The 24407-nt window shown below is 39.4% G+C and overlaps 2 protein-coding genes across 4 annotated transcripts in view; one reads left to right on the top strand and one right to left on the bottom strand.

The window, feature by feature from the left end:
• Positions 1 to 10372, top strand: part of LOC124612713 (E3 ubiquitin-protein ligase CCNB1IP1-like) — a 198190-nt gene extending 187818 nt beyond the window's left edge. For all 3 annotated transcript variants that reach the window (XM_047141094.1, XM_047141069.1, XM_047141077.1), the window contains one exon: positions 9759 to 10372. In XM_047141094.1, the coding sequence (XP_046997050.1) occupies positions 9759 to 9841 (83 nt within the window). In that variant the 3' untranslated portion in view covers positions 9842 to 10372. The remainder of the gene's footprint in view (positions 1 to 9758) is intronic.
• The window catches only part of LOC124612704 (ubiquinone biosynthesis protein COQ4 homolog, mitochondrial), a 111528-nt gene continuing 97395 nt past the window's right edge, over positions 10275 to 24407 (bottom strand). Inside the window, exons 5-6 of the mRNA XM_047141056.1 lie at positions 17579 to 17672; positions 10275 to 10687 (exon numbers count right to left, since the gene is read on the bottom strand). Coding sequence (XP_046997012.1) covers positions 10525 to 10687; positions 17579 to 17672 — 257 coding nt within the window. The 3' untranslated portion in view covers positions 10275 to 10524. The remainder of the gene's footprint in view (positions 10688 to 17578; positions 17673 to 24407) is intronic.

Raw genomic sequence — 24407 nt, 5'->3', positions numbered from 1 at the left:
ACTCCTTTACTACTTTAAGTGTCTCTTTTCCTAATCTAATTCCCTCAGCATCACCCGACTTAATTCGACTACATTCCATTAACCTCGTTTTGCTTTTGTTGATGTTCATCTTATATCCTCCTTTCGAGACACTGTCCATTCCGTTCAACTACTCTTCCATGTCCTTTGCTGTCTCTGACAGAATTACAGTGTCATCGGCGAACCTCAAAGTTTTTATTTCTTCTCCATGGATTTTAATACCTACTCCGAATTTTTCTTTTGTTTCCTTTACTGCATATACAGATTGAATAACATTGGGGAGAGGCTACAACCCTGTCTCACTCCCTTCCCAACCACTGCTTCCCTTTCATGCCCCTCGACTCTTATAACTGTCATCTGGTTTCTGTACAAATAGTAAATAGCCTTTTGCTCCCTGTATTTTACCCCTGCCACCTTTAGAATTTGGAAGAGAGTAATCCAGTCAACATTGTCAAAAGCTTTCTCTAAGTCTACAAGTGCTAGAAACGTAGGTTTGCCTTTCCTTAATCTTTCTTCTAAGATAAGTCGTAAGGTCAGTATTGCCTCACATGTTCCAATATTTCTACGGAATCCAAACTGATCTTCCCGAGGTCGGCTTCTACCAGTTTTTCCATTCGTCTGTAACGAATTCTTGTTAGTATTTTGCAGCTGTGACTTATTAAACTGATAGTTCGGTAATTTTCACATCTGTCACCACCTGCTTTCTTTGGGATTGGAATTATTGTATTCTTCTTGAAGTCTGAGGGTACTTCGCCTGTCTCATACATCTTGCTCACCAGATGGTAGAGTTTTGTCAGGACTGGCTCTCCCAAGGCCGTCAGTAGTTCTAATGGAATGTTGTCTACTCCCGGGGCCTTGTTTCGGCTCACGTCTTTCAGTGCTCTGTCAAACTCTTCATGCAGTATCGTATCTCCCATTTCATCTTCGTCTACATTCTCTTCCATTTCTATAATATTGTCCTCAAGTACATCGCCCTTGTATAGACCCTCTATACACTCCTTCCACCTTTCTGCTTTTCCTTCTTTGGTTAGGACTGGGTTTCCATCTGAGCTCTTGATATTCATACAAGTGGTTCTCTTTTCTCCAAAGGTCTCTTTAATTTTTCTGTAGGCTGTATCTATCTCACCCCTAGTGAGATAAGCCTCTACATCCTTACATTTGTCCTCTAGCCATCCCTCCTTAGCCATTTTGCACTTCCTGTCGATCTCATTTTTGAGACGTTTGTATTCCTTTTTGCCTGCTTCATTTACTGCGTTTTTATGTTTCCTCCTTTCATCAATTAAATTCAATATTTCTTCTATTACCCAAGGATTTCTACTAGCCCTCGTCTATTTACCTACTTGATCCTCTGGTGCCTTCACTACTTCATCCCTCAGAGCTACCCATTCTTCTTCTACTGTACTTCTTTCCCCCACTGCTGCCAACTGTTCCCTTATGCTCTCCCTGGAACTCTGCACAACCTCTGGTTTAGTCAGTTTATCCAGGTCGCATCTCCTCAAATTCCCACCTTTTTGCAGTTTGTTCAGTTTTAATTTACAGTTCATAACCAATAGATTGTGGTCAGAGTCCACATCTGCCCCTGGAAATGTCTTACAATTTAAAACCTGGTTCCTAAACCTCTGTCTTACCATTACATAAACTATCTGATACCTTTTAGTATCTCCAGGATTCTTCCATGTATACAACCTTCTTTTATGATTCTTGAACCAAGTGTTAGCTATGATTAAGTTATGCTCTGTGCAAAATTCTACCAGATGGCTTCCTCTTTCATGTCTTAGCCCCAATCCATATTCACCTACTATGTTTCCTTCTCTCCCTTTTCCTACACTCGAATTCCAGTCACCCATGACTATTAAATTTTCGTCTCCCTTCACTATCTGAATAATTTCTTTTATCTCATCATACATTTCATCAATTTCTTCATCATCTGTAGAGCTAGTTGGCATTTAACTTGTACTACTGTAGTAGGTGTGGGCTTTGTGTCTATCTTGGCCACAATAATGCGTTCACTATGCTGATTGTAGTACCTTACCCGCACTCCTATTTTTTTATTCATTATTAATCCTACTCCTGCATTACCCCTATTTGATTTTGTATTTATAACCCTGTATTCATCTGACCAAAAGTCTTGTTCCTCCTGCCAGCGAACTTCACTAATTCCCACTATATCTAACTTTAACCTATCCATTTCCTTTTTTAAATTTTCTAACCTACCTGCTCGATTAAGGGATCTGACATTCCACGCTCCGATCCGTAGAACACCAGTTTTCTTTCTCCTGATAACAATGTCCTCTTGAGTAGTCCCCGCCCGGAGATCCAAATGGGGGACTATTTTACCTCCGGAATATTTTACCCAAGAGGACGCCATCATCATTTAACCATACAGTAAAGCTACATGCCCTCTGGAAAAATTACGGCTGTAGTTTCCCCTTGCTTTCAGCTGTTCGCAGTACTAGCACAGAAAGGCCGTTTTGGTTATTGTTACAACGCCAGATCAGTGAATCATCAAGACTGTTGCCCCTGCAACCACTGAAAAGGCTGCTGCCCCTCTTCAGGAACCACACGTTTGTCTGGCCTCTCAACAGATACCCCTCCGTTGTGGTTGCACCTACGGTACGGCCATCTGTATCGCTGAGGCACGCAAGCCTCCCCACCAGCGGCAAGGTCCATGATTCATGTGGGGGGACTTTGCAATCTAATAATTAACACTATAAAAATGTTATTTTTTTTAAAGAAATTGCTTAAAAATTAAGATGCGCCTTATAGTCCGTAAAATACAGTACTTCTGTGCATGGGCGAATTTATTTTGTGGGAGCTGTAACTGGTATCGAGTTGCAAGAGTAGACTTCCACAATCATTGTCTTCGTCATTAACGCCTTTCTTAGTATGTGACTGGATCAGAATACCGTCGCTTTGCAAGTGGCCTTCATCAGGTGGTATATTTATTACCATGATATTGCCCAATTCAGATCCTGTATTTAGTGTTACTTCATCCAACTCTTAGTGGTAGTTTGTCAAGAATGCCACTGAACTTAATTTTTGATTGGAAGGCATTTGTGAAGTTGTGGGGATTGATGTCTTTTATTAATGGTAGTTGTTATTCAAATTCCTGTTGGCTAGAATTGATGAATGAAGCAGACAAGCCATTAGTGATACAGGACTGCTTCCATAGTACCCAGTGATGGCCAATACAACACTGCATGGTATCCACCTTAGGTCTCCATGTTTATTCTCATGCCTGTTGGGGCACCTTCACATGCATTATCATCCCATAAGGCAGCTACTGCTGGTATCAAAGACATAGTGAACTTGTATCCATTCTCACCATCCATGTTAGCAAGTTGCCTCAGAATCTCAATTGTTTCTTGAATCTGTCGCTGTTTGATGATTCAGACAGTAAAGTGGGCTCTCATTGTATTGGCTCCCTGATGTTTCTGCCGTAATGGCTAGCAGCACTCCTGTGACTGTCCCATTTGCTGCAGTAAACAGTGAGAGCATTAATTCATTAGTATACTTGTTGGTGCCCCTCGTTTGTCAGTATCAGGTAACACAAAATAAAAACTACTGTAAATAGAGACCAAATCCCACTTCACCACACCTGTAATCTAAGCAGAAGTCAAATTCAGTGATGTTCTTCACATACTGATTCTAACAAGGGAAACTCCCCTTCGGAACCCCCTTCAGATTTAGTGGTAAGAAGGTCCAGTGGACAGCTCGTCAGAAACAGAACACAGATCAAGCATGAAAACAGGAAGAAGGTGTACTGGACTGTGAAAAAAAAAAAAAGTAAAATAGAAACAGTGAATGGTCCAAGAACAAGAAGTGCAATATAGAGTTGCCAGGCAGAGAAATGAAGTCGTGGTTACATTATTTGACTGCGAAGTAGTTGAGCCATGTTTAAACCTTCCTTGTGCCTTCTTCTTCATGTTTCTACCCCTCCCTTTATTAAAAATTTGTGGCTGTGTTGTGGCATAATGTCCATTTGCAACAGTGAAGTGTAAACTACGAACCTATGATGCCAGTTGATTGTGCACAATTACTCTATTAGCAGCCAAAAGGAAGTGGCTTTCGAACAGGAACCGCAAATGTTTGATGACAATGTGACAAATCAACTGACTCCTCCACCGAAAAACACGTCAGGCGTGTCATATACAGCATTAGTGACAGTACGTGTGTCATATGATAGGAACCTCTTATTATCGATGCACCTAATTTGAATGACTGGTAAGTGAGTGAGATGTGCCTCCTTGCTCGATATAGGTGTGAATGTGCTCACTCCCAAGGAAATTCTGGACTCGCATTCGGGAGGACGACGGTTCAATCCCGCGTCCGGCCATCCTGATTTAGGTTTTCCGTGATTTCCCTAAATCTCCCCAGGCAAATGCCGGGATGGTTCCTCTGAAAGGGCACGGCTGACTTCCTTCCCCATCCTTCCCTAATCCGATGAGACCGATGACCACGCTGTCTGGTCTCCTTCCCCAAACCTACCTACCCAAGGAAATTATGAAAACATAATAGTTTTTCAAAGAAGCTGCAGCAAATAAATGCAACAGTTTCACAATCACACAGTTTCTCTATGCCCTGTCAAAACATATATTTTTATCATTTTTGAACTTGCATTCCACTTTGGAAGTCTTGATTCTTGAATTCCTTTGTTGTACCATAATTGACAACCATTTATTTGTTGTTTTCATTCCTGTGAGATGTCTATGTGGTATCTTGCCTGTTGTCACTATTCATCACATTTACAGGCAACTGTAATGTATTCTTACCACATGACTCATATTCTATAATCAATCTGCAGTATGACAACTGCCAAAAACATTTCAATGACTGGACGGACAGTTCATAATGTAGTGAAAAATAATAATGTAATAGTAATAATAATAATAATAATAATAATAATAATAATAATAATAAAACCCGTGGAGGCCCAGGAAAAGAATAGGCCTCTGGTATGTTCTGCCAGTCGTAAAAGGCGACGAAAAGAACAAACCACTAATAGGGCTAACCCCCCTTTTAGTGTGATTAGTTGGTTCAGGACAGAACTAATGAAGCCTCTGACAAGCGCTGTCATAGTTGGGGATGACGCTTGAACCCTATGCCCATCCACAATGGTAACGACACTGCTAGCCACACAGAAAATTATTTAAATCCAAATAGAGGTGTTTTGCAGGATATGCTTCCTGCAACCACTCTAGAAGGAAAATAAAGACAGAGGATGAGATAGTCAGATGAAGTTAACCGACACTTCATGTTCTGTTATTACCAAGCAGCAAACTTAGGAACCGACACAACTGGATACAGATCACAAGTATACACAACATTTATTACCAGATACCCAGATTAAAATTTTTAACAGAACAACAACTAGCTGATCAGATTCGTGTAATAATAAAAAAATAACAGGATACCCCAGTCAGAATTAGAAAACATCAAACAACAAGTACAACAAATACTGGAACAAAATAATGTGCAGTCAGAAGAAGAAGAAAATACAGTAACGGACTCAAGCATCCCAGAGCAAACAGACAAAGAACAACACGCTTCAATTAAACAATCAGAGGAAAACGAAATCTTAAGACAGCCACCAGAACAAGCACAAATAGAACACGAAGTGATACACATGTTAGATATAGAAGAAAAATTTCAGCTGACATATATAGAATACAAAGACACAAATACAGACATTAGACCATTCTTGCATAGACCACCAAATAACCCACAAGTTGAAACAACAATAACAACTATCAACACAATCATACACAACAAAATAAATGAAAATACAACTATGGAAGAGTTACAACTACTGGTTTATATAGGAGCACTCACTACACTAAATATACACACTAGGCAGAGATCAGAACCAACCAACACACAGAAGAAACCCACAAAAACAGCATGGCAACACAGGCTACAGATCAGAATAGAAAAACTGAGAAAAGACATCGGACAGCTAACACAATTTATAAGAAATGAAATATCAGACAAATAACGAAAAAGGTTAGGTAAAATCTCACAACAAGAAGCGATAGAGCAATTAGATGAAAAGAAGCAGAAATTACAAGCATTGGCCAAACGACTTAGAAGATACAAAAAAAGTGAAAATAGAAGGAAACAAACACAAACCAAAAGAAATTTTACCAGACAATAGATAACACACACATTAAAATAGACAATCCACCAAACATAACAGACATGGAACACTTCTGGAGCAACATATGGTCAAACCCGGTACAGCATAACAGGCATGCGCGGTGGATACAAGCAAAAACAGACACATACAAGATGATACCACAAATGCCTGAAGTGATAATTTTGCAACATGAAGTCACCCAAGCAATTAATTCTACTCACAATTGGAAAGCCCCTGGAAAAGATAAAATAGCAAATTTCTGGCTAAAGAAGTTCACCTGAACACATTCACATCTAACTAAATTATTTAACAGTTACATTGCAGACCCATACACATTCCCTGATACACTTACACATGGAATAACTTATCTGAAACCTAAAGATCAAGCAGACACAGCACACCCAGCTAAATATCGCCCCATAACATGCCTACCAACAATATACATTAACTTCAGTCATTACACAGAATTTAATGACACATTCAACACAGAACAAAATTATAAATGAAGAACAAAAAGGCTGTTGCAAAGGAGCACGAGGATGTAAAGAGCAACTGATAATAGATGCAGAGGTGGCATATCAAGCCAAAACTATACAAAGGTCGCTACACTACGCATACATTGATTACCAAAAAGCTTTTGATAGCGTACCCTGCTCATGGTTACTACAAATATTGGAAATATACAAAGTAGATCCTAAATTGATACAGTTCCTAAACATAGTAATGAAAAATTGGAAAACCACACTTAATATCCAAACAAATTCAAATAATATCACATCACAGCCAATACAGATTAAGCGTGGAATATACCAAGGAGACTCATTAAGTCCTTTCTGGTTCTGCCTTGCTCTGAACCCACTATCCAACACGCTAAATAATACAAATTATGGATGCAATATTACTGGAACATACCAACACAAAATCACACATTTGCTATACATGGATGATCTAAACCTACTGGGAGCAACAAATCAACAACTCAACCAATTACAAATGATAACAGAAGTATTCAGCAATGATATAAATATGGCTTTTGGAACAGACAAATGTAAGAAAAATAGCATAGTCAAGGGAAAACACACTAAACAAGAAGATTACATATTGGATAACCACAGCGGCTGCATAGAAGCAATGGAAAAAACAGATGCGTATAAATATCTAGGATACAGACAAAAAGTAGGAATAGATAATACAAATATTAAAGAAGAACTAAAAGAAAAATATAGACGAAGACTAACAAAAATACTGAAAACAGAATTGACAGCAAGAAACAAGACAAAAGCTATAAATACTTGTGCTATACCAATATCGACCTACTCATTTAGAGTAGTGAAATGGAGTAACACAGACCTAGAAGCACTCAATACACTTACACGATCACAATGCCACAAATATAGAATACAGCACATACATTCAGCAACAGAAAGATTCACATTAAGCAGAAAGGAAGGAGGAAGGGGATTATCGACATAAAAAATCTACATTATGGACAGTTAGACAATTTAAGAAAATACTTTATAGAACGAGTAGAAACTAGCAAAATACACAAAGCAATCACTCATATAAATACATCGGCTACACCACTGAAATTTCATAACCACTTCTACAACCCTTTAGATCACATAACATCAACAGACACGAAGAAAGTAAATTGGAAAAAGAAAACACTACATGGCAAGCACCCGTATCATCTAACACAGCCACACATCGATCAAGACGCATCCAACACATGGCTAAAAAAAGGCAATATATACAGTGAGACAGAAGGATTCATGATTGTAATACAAGATCAAACAATAAACACCAGATATTGCAGCAAGCATATTATTAAAGATCCCAATACCACAACAGATAAATGCAGACTTTGCAAACAACAAATAGAAACAGTAGATTACATCACAAGCGGATGTACAATACTAGCAAATACAGAATACCCCAGAAGTCATGACAATGTAGCAAAAATAATACATCAACAACTTGCCATACAACATAAACTAATAAAACATGTTCCCACATACAAGTATGCACCACAAAATGTACTGGAGAATGATGAATACAAATTATACTGGAACAGAACCATTATAAAAGATAAAACAACACCACATAACAAACCTGACATCATACTCACCAATAAAAAGAAGAAATAACACAACTAATCGAAATATACATACCCAATACAACAAATATACAGAAGAAAACAGGAGAAAAAATTGAAAAATACGTCCAACTGGCTGAGGAAGTCAAGGACATGTGGCATCAGGATAAAGTTGACATTATACCAATCATACTATCAACTACAGGAGTCATACCACACAATATCCACCAGTACATCAACGCAATACAGCTACATCCAAACTTATATATACAATTACAGAAATCTGTAAGTATTGATACATGTTCAATTACCTGAAAGTTCCTAAATGCAATGTAACATATACCATACAGTTAACAGGAAGTCACGCTTGATCAAAGTCCGCATCACTTTCCATTTTTAACCAGACAGAACGTCTGAGAAAGGAAAGAATAATAATAATAATAATAATAATAATAATAATAATATGAACTGCACAAGGGAGTTTTGAACACGGCTCGCCTGCTTGCCAGTCCAGCACCAGGACCACTTATCCATTATGCCTTTGCTGTTTCAGGCTGCTCTTTATTGCACTTCTTGTTCTCAGACTGTTCACTGTTTCTATTTTGCTTTTTTTTTCAGTTCTGTACACCTTCTTCCTATTTTCATGCTTGACCTGTGTTCGGTTTTTGACAGGCTATTCACTGGGCCATCTTACCACTAAATCTGAAGGGGTGCGATGGGGAGTTTCCCTTGTACAAGAATAATAAAATAATGCTATATAAGATATGAATATGGCACTAGCGCAGCAGCTGATACGTACTAGTGAATGCCAGTCCAACAGTGGGTGGCAAGATGTCTTTATAACAGTGATGATGCTGTCACATACTTGGAAAAGTTTTTTTGGAAATATTATACACTTAGGTTTTGGTTTTGTTCCTTCATTTCACCATTTTTAGTAAAAAAATAAACCACCTCTTTCATTTTAATGGTGTTTGCTATTTATCCTTGAATAAACCAGAGAAATTTGGGGACGTTACTTACATATTTAACGCAAGTGCTCTTCAATTTGGCTGTCTCAACAGTTTTGCTACTGCATTAGTTGATGTAATATTATGTCACATAAAGTTACCAGTTACTGTCCCTTCTCCTGTTGCACGTGTATGTACTGTGCAGAATGTCTGCTATATTATTGAATTACTTTACTTCAAATTGAAACAGAATTTGAGGAATTAAGATCAATTTTTAATTTGTATTTGTTAACAGAACAACTAGAGTAGTGACGGTACATAAAATTGAGAAAACATGTATCAATTTTGTAGCTGCTGGAACTTTAAAGAAAGTAGCATTTAGAAACCGATTTAAAAGATAAAAAATAAAATAAAGCAAAAGATTCATTTTTTTATTTTCTGTATGTATGTCTGTCAGCTGGCTTTGGATTTGATTGTTTCAATAATTAATAATTAAACGTAGAAAGATACTGTATTCTGATGAGTTAATTGTGATTTTAAACAGTACTATTCTTTATAACAGAATTCACATTCAAGCCAGTAACACCATCACCTGATGCAACAAGACAGTGGAGAAATCCTCTTGTGAAACGACAAAGAAAATAGAATTAAAATGTGGTCTCTTTTGACACTGGATATGAGGATGCAATGAAGACAAGTATTATTTTATATAAATTTGGACTTATTTCGATTTGAAGACCAGTGTGTGTTGTATTTCATACCTTAATTTTTGGCATGTATACAGTTTTGTTAAGTAGAATTTGCACAAATGACTCTTTATCAACAACAAATTTGAACAAATCACTCACATCACACCACTTCACTGTAGCTTACTAGTAATTTTTTCCTCTTTTTAAGGACAATGCATATTTTGTGGCAACTGTTGCAGTTAGGCTGTTTTCTCTAATTTACACTTAAAACCATTAAAAGTAATATATTAACATAGCACAGAGAAAATGTGGAAGAACGAAATAAAATCAATTTTGTGCTGTAAAAATAATATATTTTCTTGTGGATACAAAAATGTGCACTGCCACTGTGATTTTTTATTATTTATTTCATACGAATAATTTGAAAGACCTGTTGAAAGTGGATAAACTTTGTATAAATATTTCTACAATTGTGTAGCTCATTGGATTTCATCACAATAAATACTTTCTGCATTGAGCACTACACACAACCTTGTCTACACTCTTGACATGTGTCTTCTTGAATACCAGAGAGCAACCTTGCAGTAATTAACTGATATTCTTTAATTATCAACAGAACTTTTATGTTTCTATTAGTCTTCACGTCTTTGGTATTTTTAATGGTGTTATATGTACCTCATTAAGAAGATCAGAGACTTGCTGTTCCCAACGTTTCTCAAAATATACGTTCAGCAAAAAATCACTTGTCAAACCTGTTTTAATTGCCCAAGGTAAGTAATATTGCACGTACTTCTTCCTTTGCCTGAAAATAAAAAATAACTCTTTATGTTGTTTGATGAGCATATATAACAATTGTGCATGCAAATCAGACACATATAAATTTGTAATTCTGTGAGAAAATTTATTGGAACAGCTTTTCTCTTGTAGGCAGAGAGAAAACCATTGCAAATGATGGTGCACAAGGTAAAACATCGATGTTGGTAGTGTGCAGCAATGTCTTAAGAGATTAAAAATTGAGGTGTGTCATAATTTTCCCCCAAGCACATTACTTTACGAAGCAGACATGAAGTACCAAACTTCTAGAAATTCTTCAATGTCAGCCAACTGTTTAAAATGTAAGGAAGTTATGGTGAAATCTCAGTAGGCTACATAGTTCCCACATTAATCATTTCTCAAGATAAATGTACTTTGCATGAGCTGTGAATTGGCACATAAATGAAATACATTGCATCATTTATCAGCATATAATGTTTCTGGAGCAGTAGGTTGCGATCCTGAATAATTAAGTTTCACTACCATAATTTCAGAATACTGAAAATAATATCTCAATTTTAAGGGCCCCAGTCCACTATAGCTTAATTTATAAGTGTAACAACAAAACAGTCAATTATTGATAAAATTATTTAACTGAATAGATAAAAAATGTAGTTACCAAGCGGTGGCAGAACACACACATAAAAGACTGTTGTGATTGGCAAGCTTTGTGGAGCCAGTGGCTCCTTCTTCAGGCAAAAGGATTGAAGGGGAAGGAAGAAGGGTGAAGGAAAAGGACTGCAGAGGTCTAGGAAAAGGGGTAGATATTGGGAAAGTCATCCATAACTGCGGGTCATGGGAGACTTAATGTACGGGATGAGAAGGAAAGACTGATTGTCGGGGACTGCATCGGACGAGATTTGAAAACTGCAAACAGTCAGTTCTGTTGACGATGCTACAGATGATTGGCAGTCTTTACTACTTCAGCTAGCTGTGCAAAACCAGAGAGAATATCTTCTAATTCAAAGCGACACACGTAGTTAGTACCGATATGAGCCACCATCTGCAGTTGGATGCACCCTGTGTTCTTCATGGCATCTGGAAGCACCCGTTCGACATCTAGAATAACTACTTCTGATATGCACACAGAGTGATCATTGGATTTCTTCCCCTACTTCACAGCCTTAGCCTTAAGGGGCCCCAACTTCCCGTAATCTCAGCCTCTGTGAATGCCCAGACCTTGCAGGTTGAGAAGATTCCTTTGGAACAGAGCGAGCAACTTCATCTGGCTCAGGTACTTCGTCAGCCACAGATAGCATCTGAAATTGTTCATCAGACAAACTGGGGAGGCTCTTCCTTTGGTCCCTTCGAAATTCTTTCACTGTCGGCCACACCTTTGAACAACCTCGCACTCAGCCACGGGCAATACCTGGGGCAGCCACAGTAATTGAGACTATACTCAAAACTTGAAGACATTAATATGAAAAGGGAAGAGAAAGAAGATGAGATGGGGGATATGATGATATAAAAAGTAGTGAAAGACGTAAGTTGAAACAAGGCATCTGGAGTAGTCAATGTTACCTCAGAATTATTTAATCCTTAGAAAACATACCATGACAAAATTATTCCATCTAATATGCAAGATACACATGAGCCAGGTGAAATATCCTCAGACTTCATGAAGAATGTAATAATTCTTACTTCAAAGAAAACAGGTGCTGACAGGTGTGAATACTGCTGAACCATTAGTTTAATAAGTCACTGTTGCAAAATAGTAACTCAGAGTATGTACAGAAGACTGGAACTGTTAGAAGAAGCTGCGCTTGAGGAAGATCAGTTTGGGTTACAGAGAAATGCAGGAATACAAGAGACAGTGCTGACCCTATGACTTGCCTTATGAGGTAAATTGAAAAAAGGCAAACCTATGTTGTAGCATTTGTTGATTTACAGAAAACTTTTGACAATGTTGGTTCAGACACACTATTTCAAATAGTGAATGTAACAGGGAAAATAGAAAGACCTAAAATTATCTTTAAATTGTACAGAAACCAACTGCAATTATGAGTTAAAAGTACCTCAGGGGGAGTTAAGTAGAGAGTTAGGAGGACTGTAGCCTATCCCCCCCCCCCCCTCCTCTCCATGTTATTCAAACTGTGCACTGAGCAAGCAGTGAAGAAACCTGAGTAGAAGTTTGGAAAGGGAATTAAAGTTTGGGGAGAAGAAATGAAAACCTTGAGATTTAGTAATGATATTGTAATTCCATCAGATATAGCAAAGGACTTGAAGATCAGTTGGGACTGCGACTGCTGTGTTCGGATGCAGGCTGAGTTGGCACCCCTTCGCTCCCAGCTTCAGGCAGTATTGGCTTCGGTCACACAGCTTGAGGCTGTTGCCAATGGGCATCACTGTGGGGGTCTGGACGGGAGTTTGTCGGGGACGGCCAGCTCGTCCCACGCATCCCCTGATCGGACTACGGCTGTGGCTGCCTGGGATACTGCCCACATTGAGGCTGACCCCTCACTCGTGGTAGAGTGGGAGGTCGTCTAGAGGTGTGGCAGGGTGTGAAAGATGTTCTGGAGGGCTGAACAGAAGGCCTCTCCAGTTTGTCTGACGAACCGGTTTCAGGATCTGTCTCCAGCTGATACTGATCTTCGGCCGGACATGGCTGCTTGTCCTGTTCCAGAGGTTGCCCCTCACTCTGCAAGTTCCGGGCGGTCGCAGAGGGTGGGCTTACTGGTAGTTGGGAGCTCCAATCTGCCATGAAGGGTACAGAGTGCATCTGCTGGTGGTCGCTCATGTCGGCACCAATGATGTGTGTCACTATGGATCGGAGGAAATACTCTCTGGCTTCCGGCGCTATCTGATTTGGTGAAGACTGCCAGTCTCACTAGCCTGATGAAAGCAGAGCTCACCATCTGCAGCATCGTCGACAGGACTGACTGCGGACCTTTGGTACAGAGCTGAGTGGAGGGTCTGAATCAGAGGCTGAGAGGGTTCTGCGACTGTGTGGGCTGCAGATTCCTCGACTTGCGCAATAGGGTGGTGGAGTTTTGGGTTCTGCTGGATAGGTCAGGAGTCCACTACACCCAGCAGGGGGCTACACGGGTAGCAGGGGTTGTGTGGCATGGACTGGGCATTGTTTTTTTTTTAGGTTAGATGGCCTGGGGCACGTACAGAAAGGGCAACAGCCTCAAAGGATGCGGGGCAAAGTTAAGACATGCGGGGACCAAGCAGCAATTGGTATTGTAATTGTAAACTGTCGAAGCTGCGTTGGTAAAGTACCCGAACTTCAAGCACTGATAGAAAGCACCGAAGCTGAAATCGTTATAGGTATGGAAAGCTAGCTGAAGCCAGAGGTAAATTCTGCCAAAATTTTCACAAAGGTGTTTAGAAAGGATAGATTGCATGCAACCGGTGGTGATGTGTTTGTCGCTGTTAGTAGCAGTTTATCCTGTAGTGAAATAGAAGTGGATAGTTCTTGTGAATTATTAGGGTGGAGGTTATACTCAACAACTGAGCTAGGTCAATAATTGGCTCCTTTTACCGACCTCCCGACTCAGCAGCATTAGTGGCAGAACAACTGAGAGAAAATCTGGAATACATTTTACATAAATTTCTTCAGCATGTTATAGTCCTAGGTGGAGATTTCAATTTACCAGATATAGACTGGGACACTCAGATGTTTAGGACGGGTGGTAGGGACAGAGCATCGAGTGACATTATACTGAGTGCACTATCCGAAAATTACCTCGAGCAATTAAACAGAGAACCGACTTGTGGAGATAACGTCTTGGACCTACTGATAACAAACAGACCCAAACTTTTCGACTCTGTAAGTGCAGAACAGGGAATCAGTGATCATAAGGCCGTTGCAGCATCCCTGAATGTGGAAGTAAATAGGAATATAAAAAAAGGGAGGAAGGTTTATCTGTTTAGCAAGAGTAATAGGAGGCAGATTTCAGACTACCTAACAGATCAAAACGAAAATTTCTGTTCTGACACTGTTGAGTGTTTATTGAAAAAGTTCAAGGCAATCGTAAAATGCGTTTTAGACAGGTACGTGCTGAGTAAAACTGTGAGGGACAGGAAAAACCCACTGTGGTTCAACAACAAAGTTAGGAAACTACTGCGAAAGCAAAGAGAGCTTCACTGCAAGTTTAAATGCAGCCAAAACCTCTCAGACAAACAGAACCTAAACGATGTCAAAGTTAGCACAAGGAGGGCTATGCGTGAAGCGTTCAGTGAATTCGAAAGTAAAATTCTATGTACCGACTTGACAGAAAATCCTAGGAAGTTCTGGTCTTACGTTAAATCAGGAAGTGGATCGAAACAGCATATCCAGACACTCTGGGATGATGATGATGGCATTGAAACAGAAGATGACACGCGTAAAGCTGAAATACTAAACACCTTTTTCCAAAGCTGTTTCACAGAGGAAGACCGCACTGCAGTTCCTTCTCTAAATCCTCGCACAAACGAAAAAATGTCTGACATCGAAATAAGTGTCCAAGGAATAGAAAAGCAACTGAAATCACTCAACAGAGGAAAGTCCACTGGACCTGATGGGATACCAATTCGATTCTACACAGAGTACCCGAAAGAACTTGCCCCCCCCCCCCCCCCCTTTTCTAACAGCCGTATACCGCAAGTCTCTAGAGGAAGGGAAGGTTCCAAACGATTGGAAAAGAGCACAGGTAGTCCCAGTTTTCAAGAAGGGTTGTCGAGCAGTTGCGCAAAACTATAGGCCTATATCTCTGACATCGATTCGTTGTAGAATTTTAGAACATGTTTTTTGCTCGCGTATCATGTCATTTCTGGAAACCCAGAATCTACTCTGTAGGAATCAACATGGAGTCCGGCAACAGTGATCGTGTGAGACCCAACTCGCTTTATTTGTTCATGAGACCCAGAAAATATTAGATACAGGCTCCCAGGTAGATGCCATTTTCCTTGACTTCTGAAAGGCTTTCGATACAGTTTCACACTGTCGCCTGGTAAACAAACTAACAGCCTACGGAATATCAGACCAGCTGTGTGGCTGGATTGAAGAGTTTTTAGCAAACAGAACACAGCATGTTGTTCTCAATGGAGAGACGTCTACAGACGTTAAAGTAACCTCTGGTGTGCCACACGGGAGTGTTATGGGACCATTGCTTTTCACAATATATATAAATGACCTAGTAGATAGTGTCGGATGTTCCATGCAGCTTTTCGCAGATGATGCTGTAGTATACAGAGAAGTTGCAGCATTAGAAAATGGCAGCAAAATGCAGGAAGATCTGCAGTGGATAGGCGCTTGGTTCAGGAAGTGGCAACTGACCCTTAACATAGACCAATGTAATGTATTGTGAATATATAGAAAGAAGGATCCTTAATTGTATGATTATATGATAGCGGAACAAACACTGGTAGCAGTTACTTCTGTAAAATATCTGGGAGTATGTGTAAAAACGATTTGAAGTGGAATGATCATATAAAGTTAACTGTTGGTAAGGCAGGTGCCAGGTTGAGATTCATTGGGAGAGTCCTTAGAAAATGTAGTCCATCAACAAAGGAGGTGGCTTACAAAACACTCTTTCGACCTATACTTGAGTACTTCTCATCAGTGTGGTATCCGTACCAGGTCGGGTTGACAGAGGAGATAGAGAAGATCCAAAGAAGAGCGGTGCATTTCGTCACAGGGTTATTTGGTAAGCGTGATAGTGTTACGGAGATGTTTAGCAAACTTAAGTGGCAGACTCTGCAAGAGAGGTGCTCTGCATTGCGGTGTAGCTTGCTGTCCAGGTTTCGAGAGGGTGAGTTTCAGGATGAGGTATTGAATATATTGCTTCCCCCTACTTATACCTCCAGAGGAGATCACGAATGTAAAATTAGAGAGATTGAAGCGTGCACGGAGGCTTTCCGGCTGTCGTTCTTTTCGCGAACCATATGCGACTGGAACAGGAAAGGGAGGTAATGACAGTGGAACGTAAAATGCCCTCCGCCACACACCATTGGGTGGCTTGCGGAGTATAAATGTAGATGTAGATGATTGGAATGGATAGTCTTGAAAACAGAACACGAGATGAATATCTGCAAAGTAAAACAAGGGTAATGGAATGTACTCAAATTAAATCAGATATGCTGAGGGAATTTTACTGGGAAATGAGACACTACATGTAGTAGATGAGTTTTGTTATTTGGGCTTCAAAATAATTGATGATGACCAAAGAAGTGAGGATATAAAACAAAGCCTAGCAATAACAGTAAATGCATTTCTGAGAAACGGAAATTTGTTAACATCAAATATAAATTTCAGAGTTAGAATGTCTTTTCTGAAGATATTTGCCAGGAAGTGAAAAATGGTTAATAAGCAGTCCAAAATATGTTTTTGAAATGTAATGCTACAGAAGGATGCTGAAGTTTAAACAGATTGATCACATTACTATTGAGGTGGTACTGAATCAAACTGCGGAGAAAATAAATTTGTAGTACGACTTCACTAAACAAAGGGTCTGGCAGACATGACACATACTGAGGAATAATCAGTTTGGTAATGAAGGGAACTGTGGGGATGAAAGGGATGAGGGAAACAACTGACTACTATAAGCAGGTTCAAGTGTTATACAGACAAGAAGATGCTTACAAAGGAAAGACGAGTGTGGAAGCAGCATCAAACCAGCCACCCAACTGAAGACGCCAACAATAGTCAGAATCACTGCCTGTACTTATAGCTATCATCACACAATCTCCTTTACCAAGAAACTTTCCCAAATAGTATATATCAAAGATTGTATAACTGAGTCCTGCAAATGGGCTGGGAATTTAGTGGCTGGGAAAGTGGTATTTATCATCCGATGACTTTTTGAATTTTGAAGGTTTTTTTTATAGTTATCTTGAGAATAACATTGTCAATTTAATACCATACAAAACCCACCATTACAAATTAATTTATACTTACTTTGGGGCAAGGCGTATTGCTCCAAAAACAGCTCCCCCCACACACATAGGTAATTTGTTTTGTATTGCTTCTATCCACTTTACTGTCACTTCACCTGAAATATGTATAAAGAAAGGTTCATGTTATAGTGGAAATGAACACAGAAAAAGGATTATTGATAGGGAAGGAAGTAAAGGTAACCAAATATGTTGAGGATATATTGTTCAGCGAACAGTACTCACTCGAACTCGGGACCTTAGTCTCAGTCTGGCACCCAGTTTTAATCTGCCAGGAAGTTTCATACCAGCACACATTCTGCTGCAGAGTGAAAATCTCATTCTGGGAACAGTACTCACTATATAAACAAGGAAGCAATGGCCCATACTTGTTCTTACTTCAGCTTTGCCTGTGCTGTTTAAACAATGAATCCACTTTCCCTTCAAGTTTTGCCTCAGGTTTTCAAGACAAGATTTTTAATTGTGCTTTCTAGAGCATTTCAGTCCTGAAGTCAACAATTCAGTACTCACTGGACACTCATCTTATTCTTGAGACTATATTCATATTTTCCCATACACACGACACTCCTTCTGTTTCAACAATCGAACAAATCACAATGCAGTGGTGTAGAAAGTATCTAATCTGCAGTACTTGTTTGAACATGCATAAATCCATTTAACCAGAAGTAAATTATCTTGAGCGCTGCTGGAGTGTTTCGATCAACTTCCTCCACTGACCATGTATGAGAACTCTGACCCACTTTCTTAAACAACAAGTATTTATCACTTAACAACAGGAAAGAAAAGGAAGATAAGTGTTTAACGTCAAGTCAATAATAAGGTCATTATAGAGGGAAAACAACCTCAGATTGGACAGGGAAATCATATTCTTGTCAATTTCTTGTGTGATTTAGGGAAATCATGGAAAACCTAAATAGGGAGGGGGTTTTGAACCACTGCCCTCCCAAATGTGAGTCCAGTGTCTTACCAACAAACTCGTCTTACTCAGTCCCAATGCAACTGTCATATATATCCATTTCAACCAATATCACTAAAGATACCTGCCAATAAGTAATTCCTTGTTTCACCTATTTCAATAAATAATGTTGCAATGCTTCTGCTTAGTGACAACTGCGTTAGAATGAATCTTTTACACTGCACTGGACACGCACTTTCTTTCAAACTTTTTGTCAGATTAAAACTATGCGATGATCAAAACTCAGATCTAGAACCTTAGTTTTTGCGGGCAATGCCCTTACTGACAGAACTTCCTATGCACGACCTAGGACCCGTCTTCATAACTTCCATACTGGCAGTAGCACTATCCTACCTTCCAACACAGAGGCCCTCACATATATTCTGTTCAACTAGAATTCCTGAAAGAAAGGCAATGTGATACACCCATTGTGCATAAACACAAAGCTTATGACAGTCATTATACAACAGTGTTGCCAATGAAATGGTTTTTCAATGAAAGCCATCTAAATGTGTTACAAAGTCTGTGATAATAGAATTTAACACCAGGAAACATATTATGCATATGCAATGATTTTGAAAAAGAAAAAATTGGATAACATTCTTGCGAATCACAAATACATGTAGATTTCTCACTATGTAACCTGTCTAAAATCATATCTCTCATAAACATGATTATCAAACGCTGTGAGGATATATAAGTGCTAAAAATTGCATATCAGGCATTGTTGTTATCAAATTTAAGCTATGCAGTAGAAATATCAAGTGCAACTATAGAAGCAAATGTAAACACATTACTAACACTGCAAAAAAAGCTGACATAATTGTGGTGCAAAATCCAGTCATATATGTAACTTGTTTCCTGAATTCGGAGTGCTCGCTACTGTTAAGTTTATATATTTTAAAAGTAATATTGCTTCCACAAAATTTAAAGTGTTACCTACACCAACAATAGACTAGACTAAAAACAAAACACTGTACAAACACCTGAATAGCATTATACAAAAAACTATGGTATGCTGGGCTGAAGTTTGCAAATGTGCTACCTAGAAATCTCACAATTGTGACTGTGATTGTGATTTGCATTTGTTCCATAAATTACATTTTGTACAGCTTTGTACTTGTAACATAGGGCACCCTACTACCAAATTAAAAGGTCATCATAAACAAATTCTGACATAAGATCCATTTTATTCACTAGTAAGAGCTCTGTCTTGTCATGCAAAATAAACAGAAATTTTATTTTTGCAGGTATTTCGGTTTCATAGTATCAAGTAATCCAGAATTCTTTTTCGTTACTGAGGAAGCAGCAGCTTTTTTCTAAGTAGTGACTTTCGTTCCAATTACGAAGTTAAATTTAGTTGTCATAATAACAACAGCATTAAGCAATATAGTAATAGTTTATACTTAATACAGTGCAGAGATAAAGTTTCTGAGGGTTGTGTCTCTTTTGGTAACATACCCCCACAGTTCTTCTTCTTGATGGGATCTACAGGCCACACTGAATTAATGAAAAATAGAACAGAAATAATTTAGGAGTAAGTGCAACAACTCACTGCATTATAGAGGAGTTGAGTTACCGACAGGCACATGAGCAAGACTGAAAACTTCACTAGCTTTCAGACAAACACTTTTTTGAATTGTTTACACCTTAACACCTCTACATTCTGGTGAGTTCTTGCCTTTACTCCTAAATTATTAACATTCTGCCAGAATTATCCATACCATAAAAATAGAATACATGTTTTTCAGGCATATGCAATAAACAATAAATGCATATTACAAAACGAGAACAAAATAAAGAATGGGATATAGCACAGTAACATGACACTGACACAAATAAAACATTGGAATTTTAATTAACAGTTTCAGTTTTCACAATATAGTCCATAATGGATCTACACTGCTTCTATTAAAATTACTACACCAAGAAGAAATGCAGATGATAAATGGGTATTCATTGGACAAATATATTATACTAGAACTGACATGTGATTACATTTTTACGCAATTTGGGTGCATAGATCCTGAGAAATCAGTACCCACAACAACCACTAAAAGGTTTCAGATAGATTATATAATAGTAACACAGAGATTTAGGAACCAGATTTTAAATTGTAAGACATTTCCAGGGGCAGATGTGGACTGTGACCACAATCTATTGGTTATGAACTGTAGATTAAAACTGAAGAAACTGCAAAAATCTGGGAATTAAAGGAGATGGGACCTGGATAAACTGAAAGAACCAAAGGTTGTACAGAGTTTCAGGGAGAGCATAACGGAACAATTGACAGGAATGGGAGAAAGAAATACAGTAGAAGAAGAATGGGTAGCTTTGAGGAACGAAATAGTGATGGCCGCAGAGGATCAAGCAGGTAAAAAGTAAGTAGGGATGGCTAGAGGACAAATGTAAGGATGTAGAGGCTTATCTCACTAGGGGTAAGATAGATACTGCCTACAGGAAAATTAAAGAGACCATTGGAGAAAAGAGAACCACTTGTATGAATATCAAGACCTCAGATGGAAACACAGTTCTAACCAAAGAAGGAGTATATAGAGGGTCTACACAGGGGCGATGTTCTTGAGGACAATATTATGGAAATGGAAGAGGAGGTAGATGAAGATGAAATGGGAGATATGATACTGTGTGAAGAGTTTGACAGAGCACTGAAAGACCTAAGTCGAAACAAGGCCCCGGGAGTAGACAACATTCCATTAGAACTACTGACAGCCTTGGGAGAGCCAGTCCTGAGAAAACTCTACCATCTGGTGAGCAAGATGTATGAGACAGGCGAAATTCCCTCAGACTTCAAGAAGAATATAGTAATTCCAATACCAAAGAAAGCCGGTGTTGACAGATATGAAAATTACCGAACTATCAGTTTAATAAGTCACAGCTCCAAAATACTAACATCAACAACAGCAAAACGAGGATAATGGAATGTAGTCGAATTAAATCGGGTGATGCCGAGGGAATTAGATTAGGAAATGAGACACTTAAATTAGTAAAGAAGTTTTGCTTTTTGGGGAGCAAAATAACTGATGATGGTCGAAGCAGAGAGGATATAAAATGTAGACTGGCAATGGCAAGGAAAGCGTTTCTGAAGAAGAGAAATTTGTTAACATCGAGTATTGATTTAAGTGTCAAAAAGTCGTTTCTGAAAGTATTTGTATGGAGTGTAGCCATGTATGGAAAAGAAACATGGACTATATATAGTTTAGACAAGAAGAGAATAGAAGCTTTCGAAATGTGGTGCTAAAAAAGAATGCTGAAGATTAGATGTGTAGATCATGTAACTAATGAGGAGGTATTGAATAGAATTGGGGAGAAGAGGAGTTTGTGGCACAACTTGACTAGAAGACGGGATCGGTTGGTAGGACATGTTCTGAGGCATCAAGGGATCACCAATTTGGTACTGGAGGGCAGCGTGGAGGGTAAAAATCATAGAGGGAGACCAAGAGATGAATACACTAAGCAGATTCAGAAGGATGTAGGCTGCAGTAGATACTGGGAGATGAAGAAGCTTGCACAGGATAGAATAGCATGGAGAGCTGCATCAAACCAGTCGCAGGACTGAAGACCACCACAACAACAACAACAACAACCACCACCTCTGGCCGTAATAACGGCCTTGATATGCCTGGGCATTGAGTCAAACAGAGCTAGGATGGCGTGTACAGGTACAGCTGCCCATGCAGCTTCAACACCATACCACAGTTCATCAAGAGTAGTGACTGGCATATTGTGACGAGCCAGTTGCTCGGCCACCATTGACCAGACATTTTCAATTGGTGAGAGATCTGGAGAATGTGCTGGCCAGGGCAGCAGTCAATCATTTTCTGTATCCAGAAAAGCCAGTACAGGACCTGCAACATGCGGTCGTGCATTATCCTGCTGAAATGTAGGGTTTCACACGGATCGAATGAAGGGTAGAGCCATGGGTCGTAACACATCTGAAATGTAACGTCCACTGTTCAAAGTGCCGTCAATACGAACAAGAGGTGATCGAGACGTGTAACCAATGGCCCCCATACCATCACGCCGGGTGATACGCCAGTATGGTGATGACGAATACATGCTTCCAATGTGCGTCCATTGCGATGTCGCCAAACATGGATGCGACCATCATGATGCTGTAAACAGTACCTAGATTCATCCGAAAAAATGACGTTTTGCCATTCGTGCACCCAGGTTCGTCATTGAGTACACCGTTGCAGGTGCTCCTGTCTGTGATGCAGCGTCACAGGTAACTGCAGCATGGTCTTCGAGCTGATAGTCCATGCTGCTGCAAACATCTTCGAACTGTTCGTGCAGATGGTTGTTGTCTTGCAAACATCCCCATCTGTTGACTCAGGGATCGAGACGTGGCTGCATGATCCATTACAGCCATGCAGATAAGATGCCTGTCATCTCGACTGCTAGTGATACAAGGCCGTTGGGATCCAGCATGGCGTTCCGTATTACCCTCCTGAACCCACCAATTCCATATTCTGCTAACAGTCATTGGATCTCGACCGACACGAGCAGCAAAGTTGCGATACAATAAACCGCAATCATGATAGGCTACAATCCGACCTTTATCAAAGTCAGAAACATGATGGTACGCATTTCTCCTCCTTACACGAGGCATCACAACAACGTTTCATCAGGCAATGCTGGTCAACTGCTGTTTGTGTATGAGAAATCGGTCGGAAACTTTCCTCATGTCAGCATGTTGTAGGTGTCGTCACCAGTGCCAACCTTGTGTGAATGCTCTGAAAAGCTAATCATTTGCATATCACAGCATCTTCTTCCTGTCGGTTAAATTTCGCGTCTGTAGCCTGTCATCTTCGTGGTGTAGCAATTTTAATGGCCAGTAGTGTAATTAATGAATAAAACATGGTTGCACTGAAGGTAACTGCCATTAGTGAAAACATTAGGAAAATACCGAATGAGTAGTTTCAAGGAAAGGACATTGATGGATATGATAAGCATTCAATAAGTAATGCAACACTTTTTTTCTCTGCCAATTTTGGCTGGGAAAAAAATGCAGAATTTGTTGTAGGACATCAAGAAATATTCCCCTATAGCTTCATGAAGTTCCAATAGGTGGCAGTGCTATACTTAGCCTTCAAAATGGCACCTGTAATGGAGGTGCATTCCAAGGAGAGTGCTGTGATTGAGTTTCTTTTTGCAGAAAACTAGAGCATCATAGATATTCATAGACACTTACAGAATGTCTACAGAGACCTGACAGTGAACAAAATCACAGTGAGTCATTGTGTGAGGCATCTGTCATCATCACAATAAGGTCACCAAATTAATCTGATCTCCTACATGCCAGATAGTTGCACAGAGCTGTGACTCCTGAAATGTTGGAATGTGCGATTACTCTCATTCGAGGTGGTTGATGGATTACAATCAAACACCTTGCTGCATGTCTAGATGTCTCTGTCGGTATTGCTGACACACTCGTCCACCAATTGGTATACTAAAAGATGTTTACTCGCTGGTACCTAAAACAGCACCATAAAGAGCAATGAAGGGCCATCTGTGCGGAGTTGCCTGCACATTACTCAGCTTATCTTCACAATTTTCTATTGAAAATCATTACATGTGATGAAACATGGGTTCATTATATAGAACTGGAAACAAGACAGCAATCCATAGAGTAGCTCCATATCACCTCTCTCCTCCGAAAAAAAAGTTCAAAGCCACACCCTCAGCCAGTAAACTCATGGCGTCTATTCTGTTTTATCAAACAATTGTCAACTTTGAAGTACATTGAGCTACACTCTGAATATGGAAGAAATTACCTCAATGTGTTCACCACCACAAAAATGCAAACGAACTGCTCCTTCTCTGTGACAATGCAAGGCCTCACACAGATCTGCGCACG

This window comes from Schistocerca americana, chromosome 1, assembly GCF_021461395.2.
Source record: "Schistocerca americana isolate TAMUIC-IGC-003095 chromosome 1, iqSchAmer2.1, whole genome shotgun sequence".
NCBI classification, from domain to species: Eukaryota; Metazoa; Arthropoda; class Insecta; order Orthoptera; family Acrididae; genus Schistocerca; species Schistocerca americana.
Note: the sequence above shows the minus strand (reverse complement) of the source record. Positions and strands in the feature narration are given on the sequence as shown.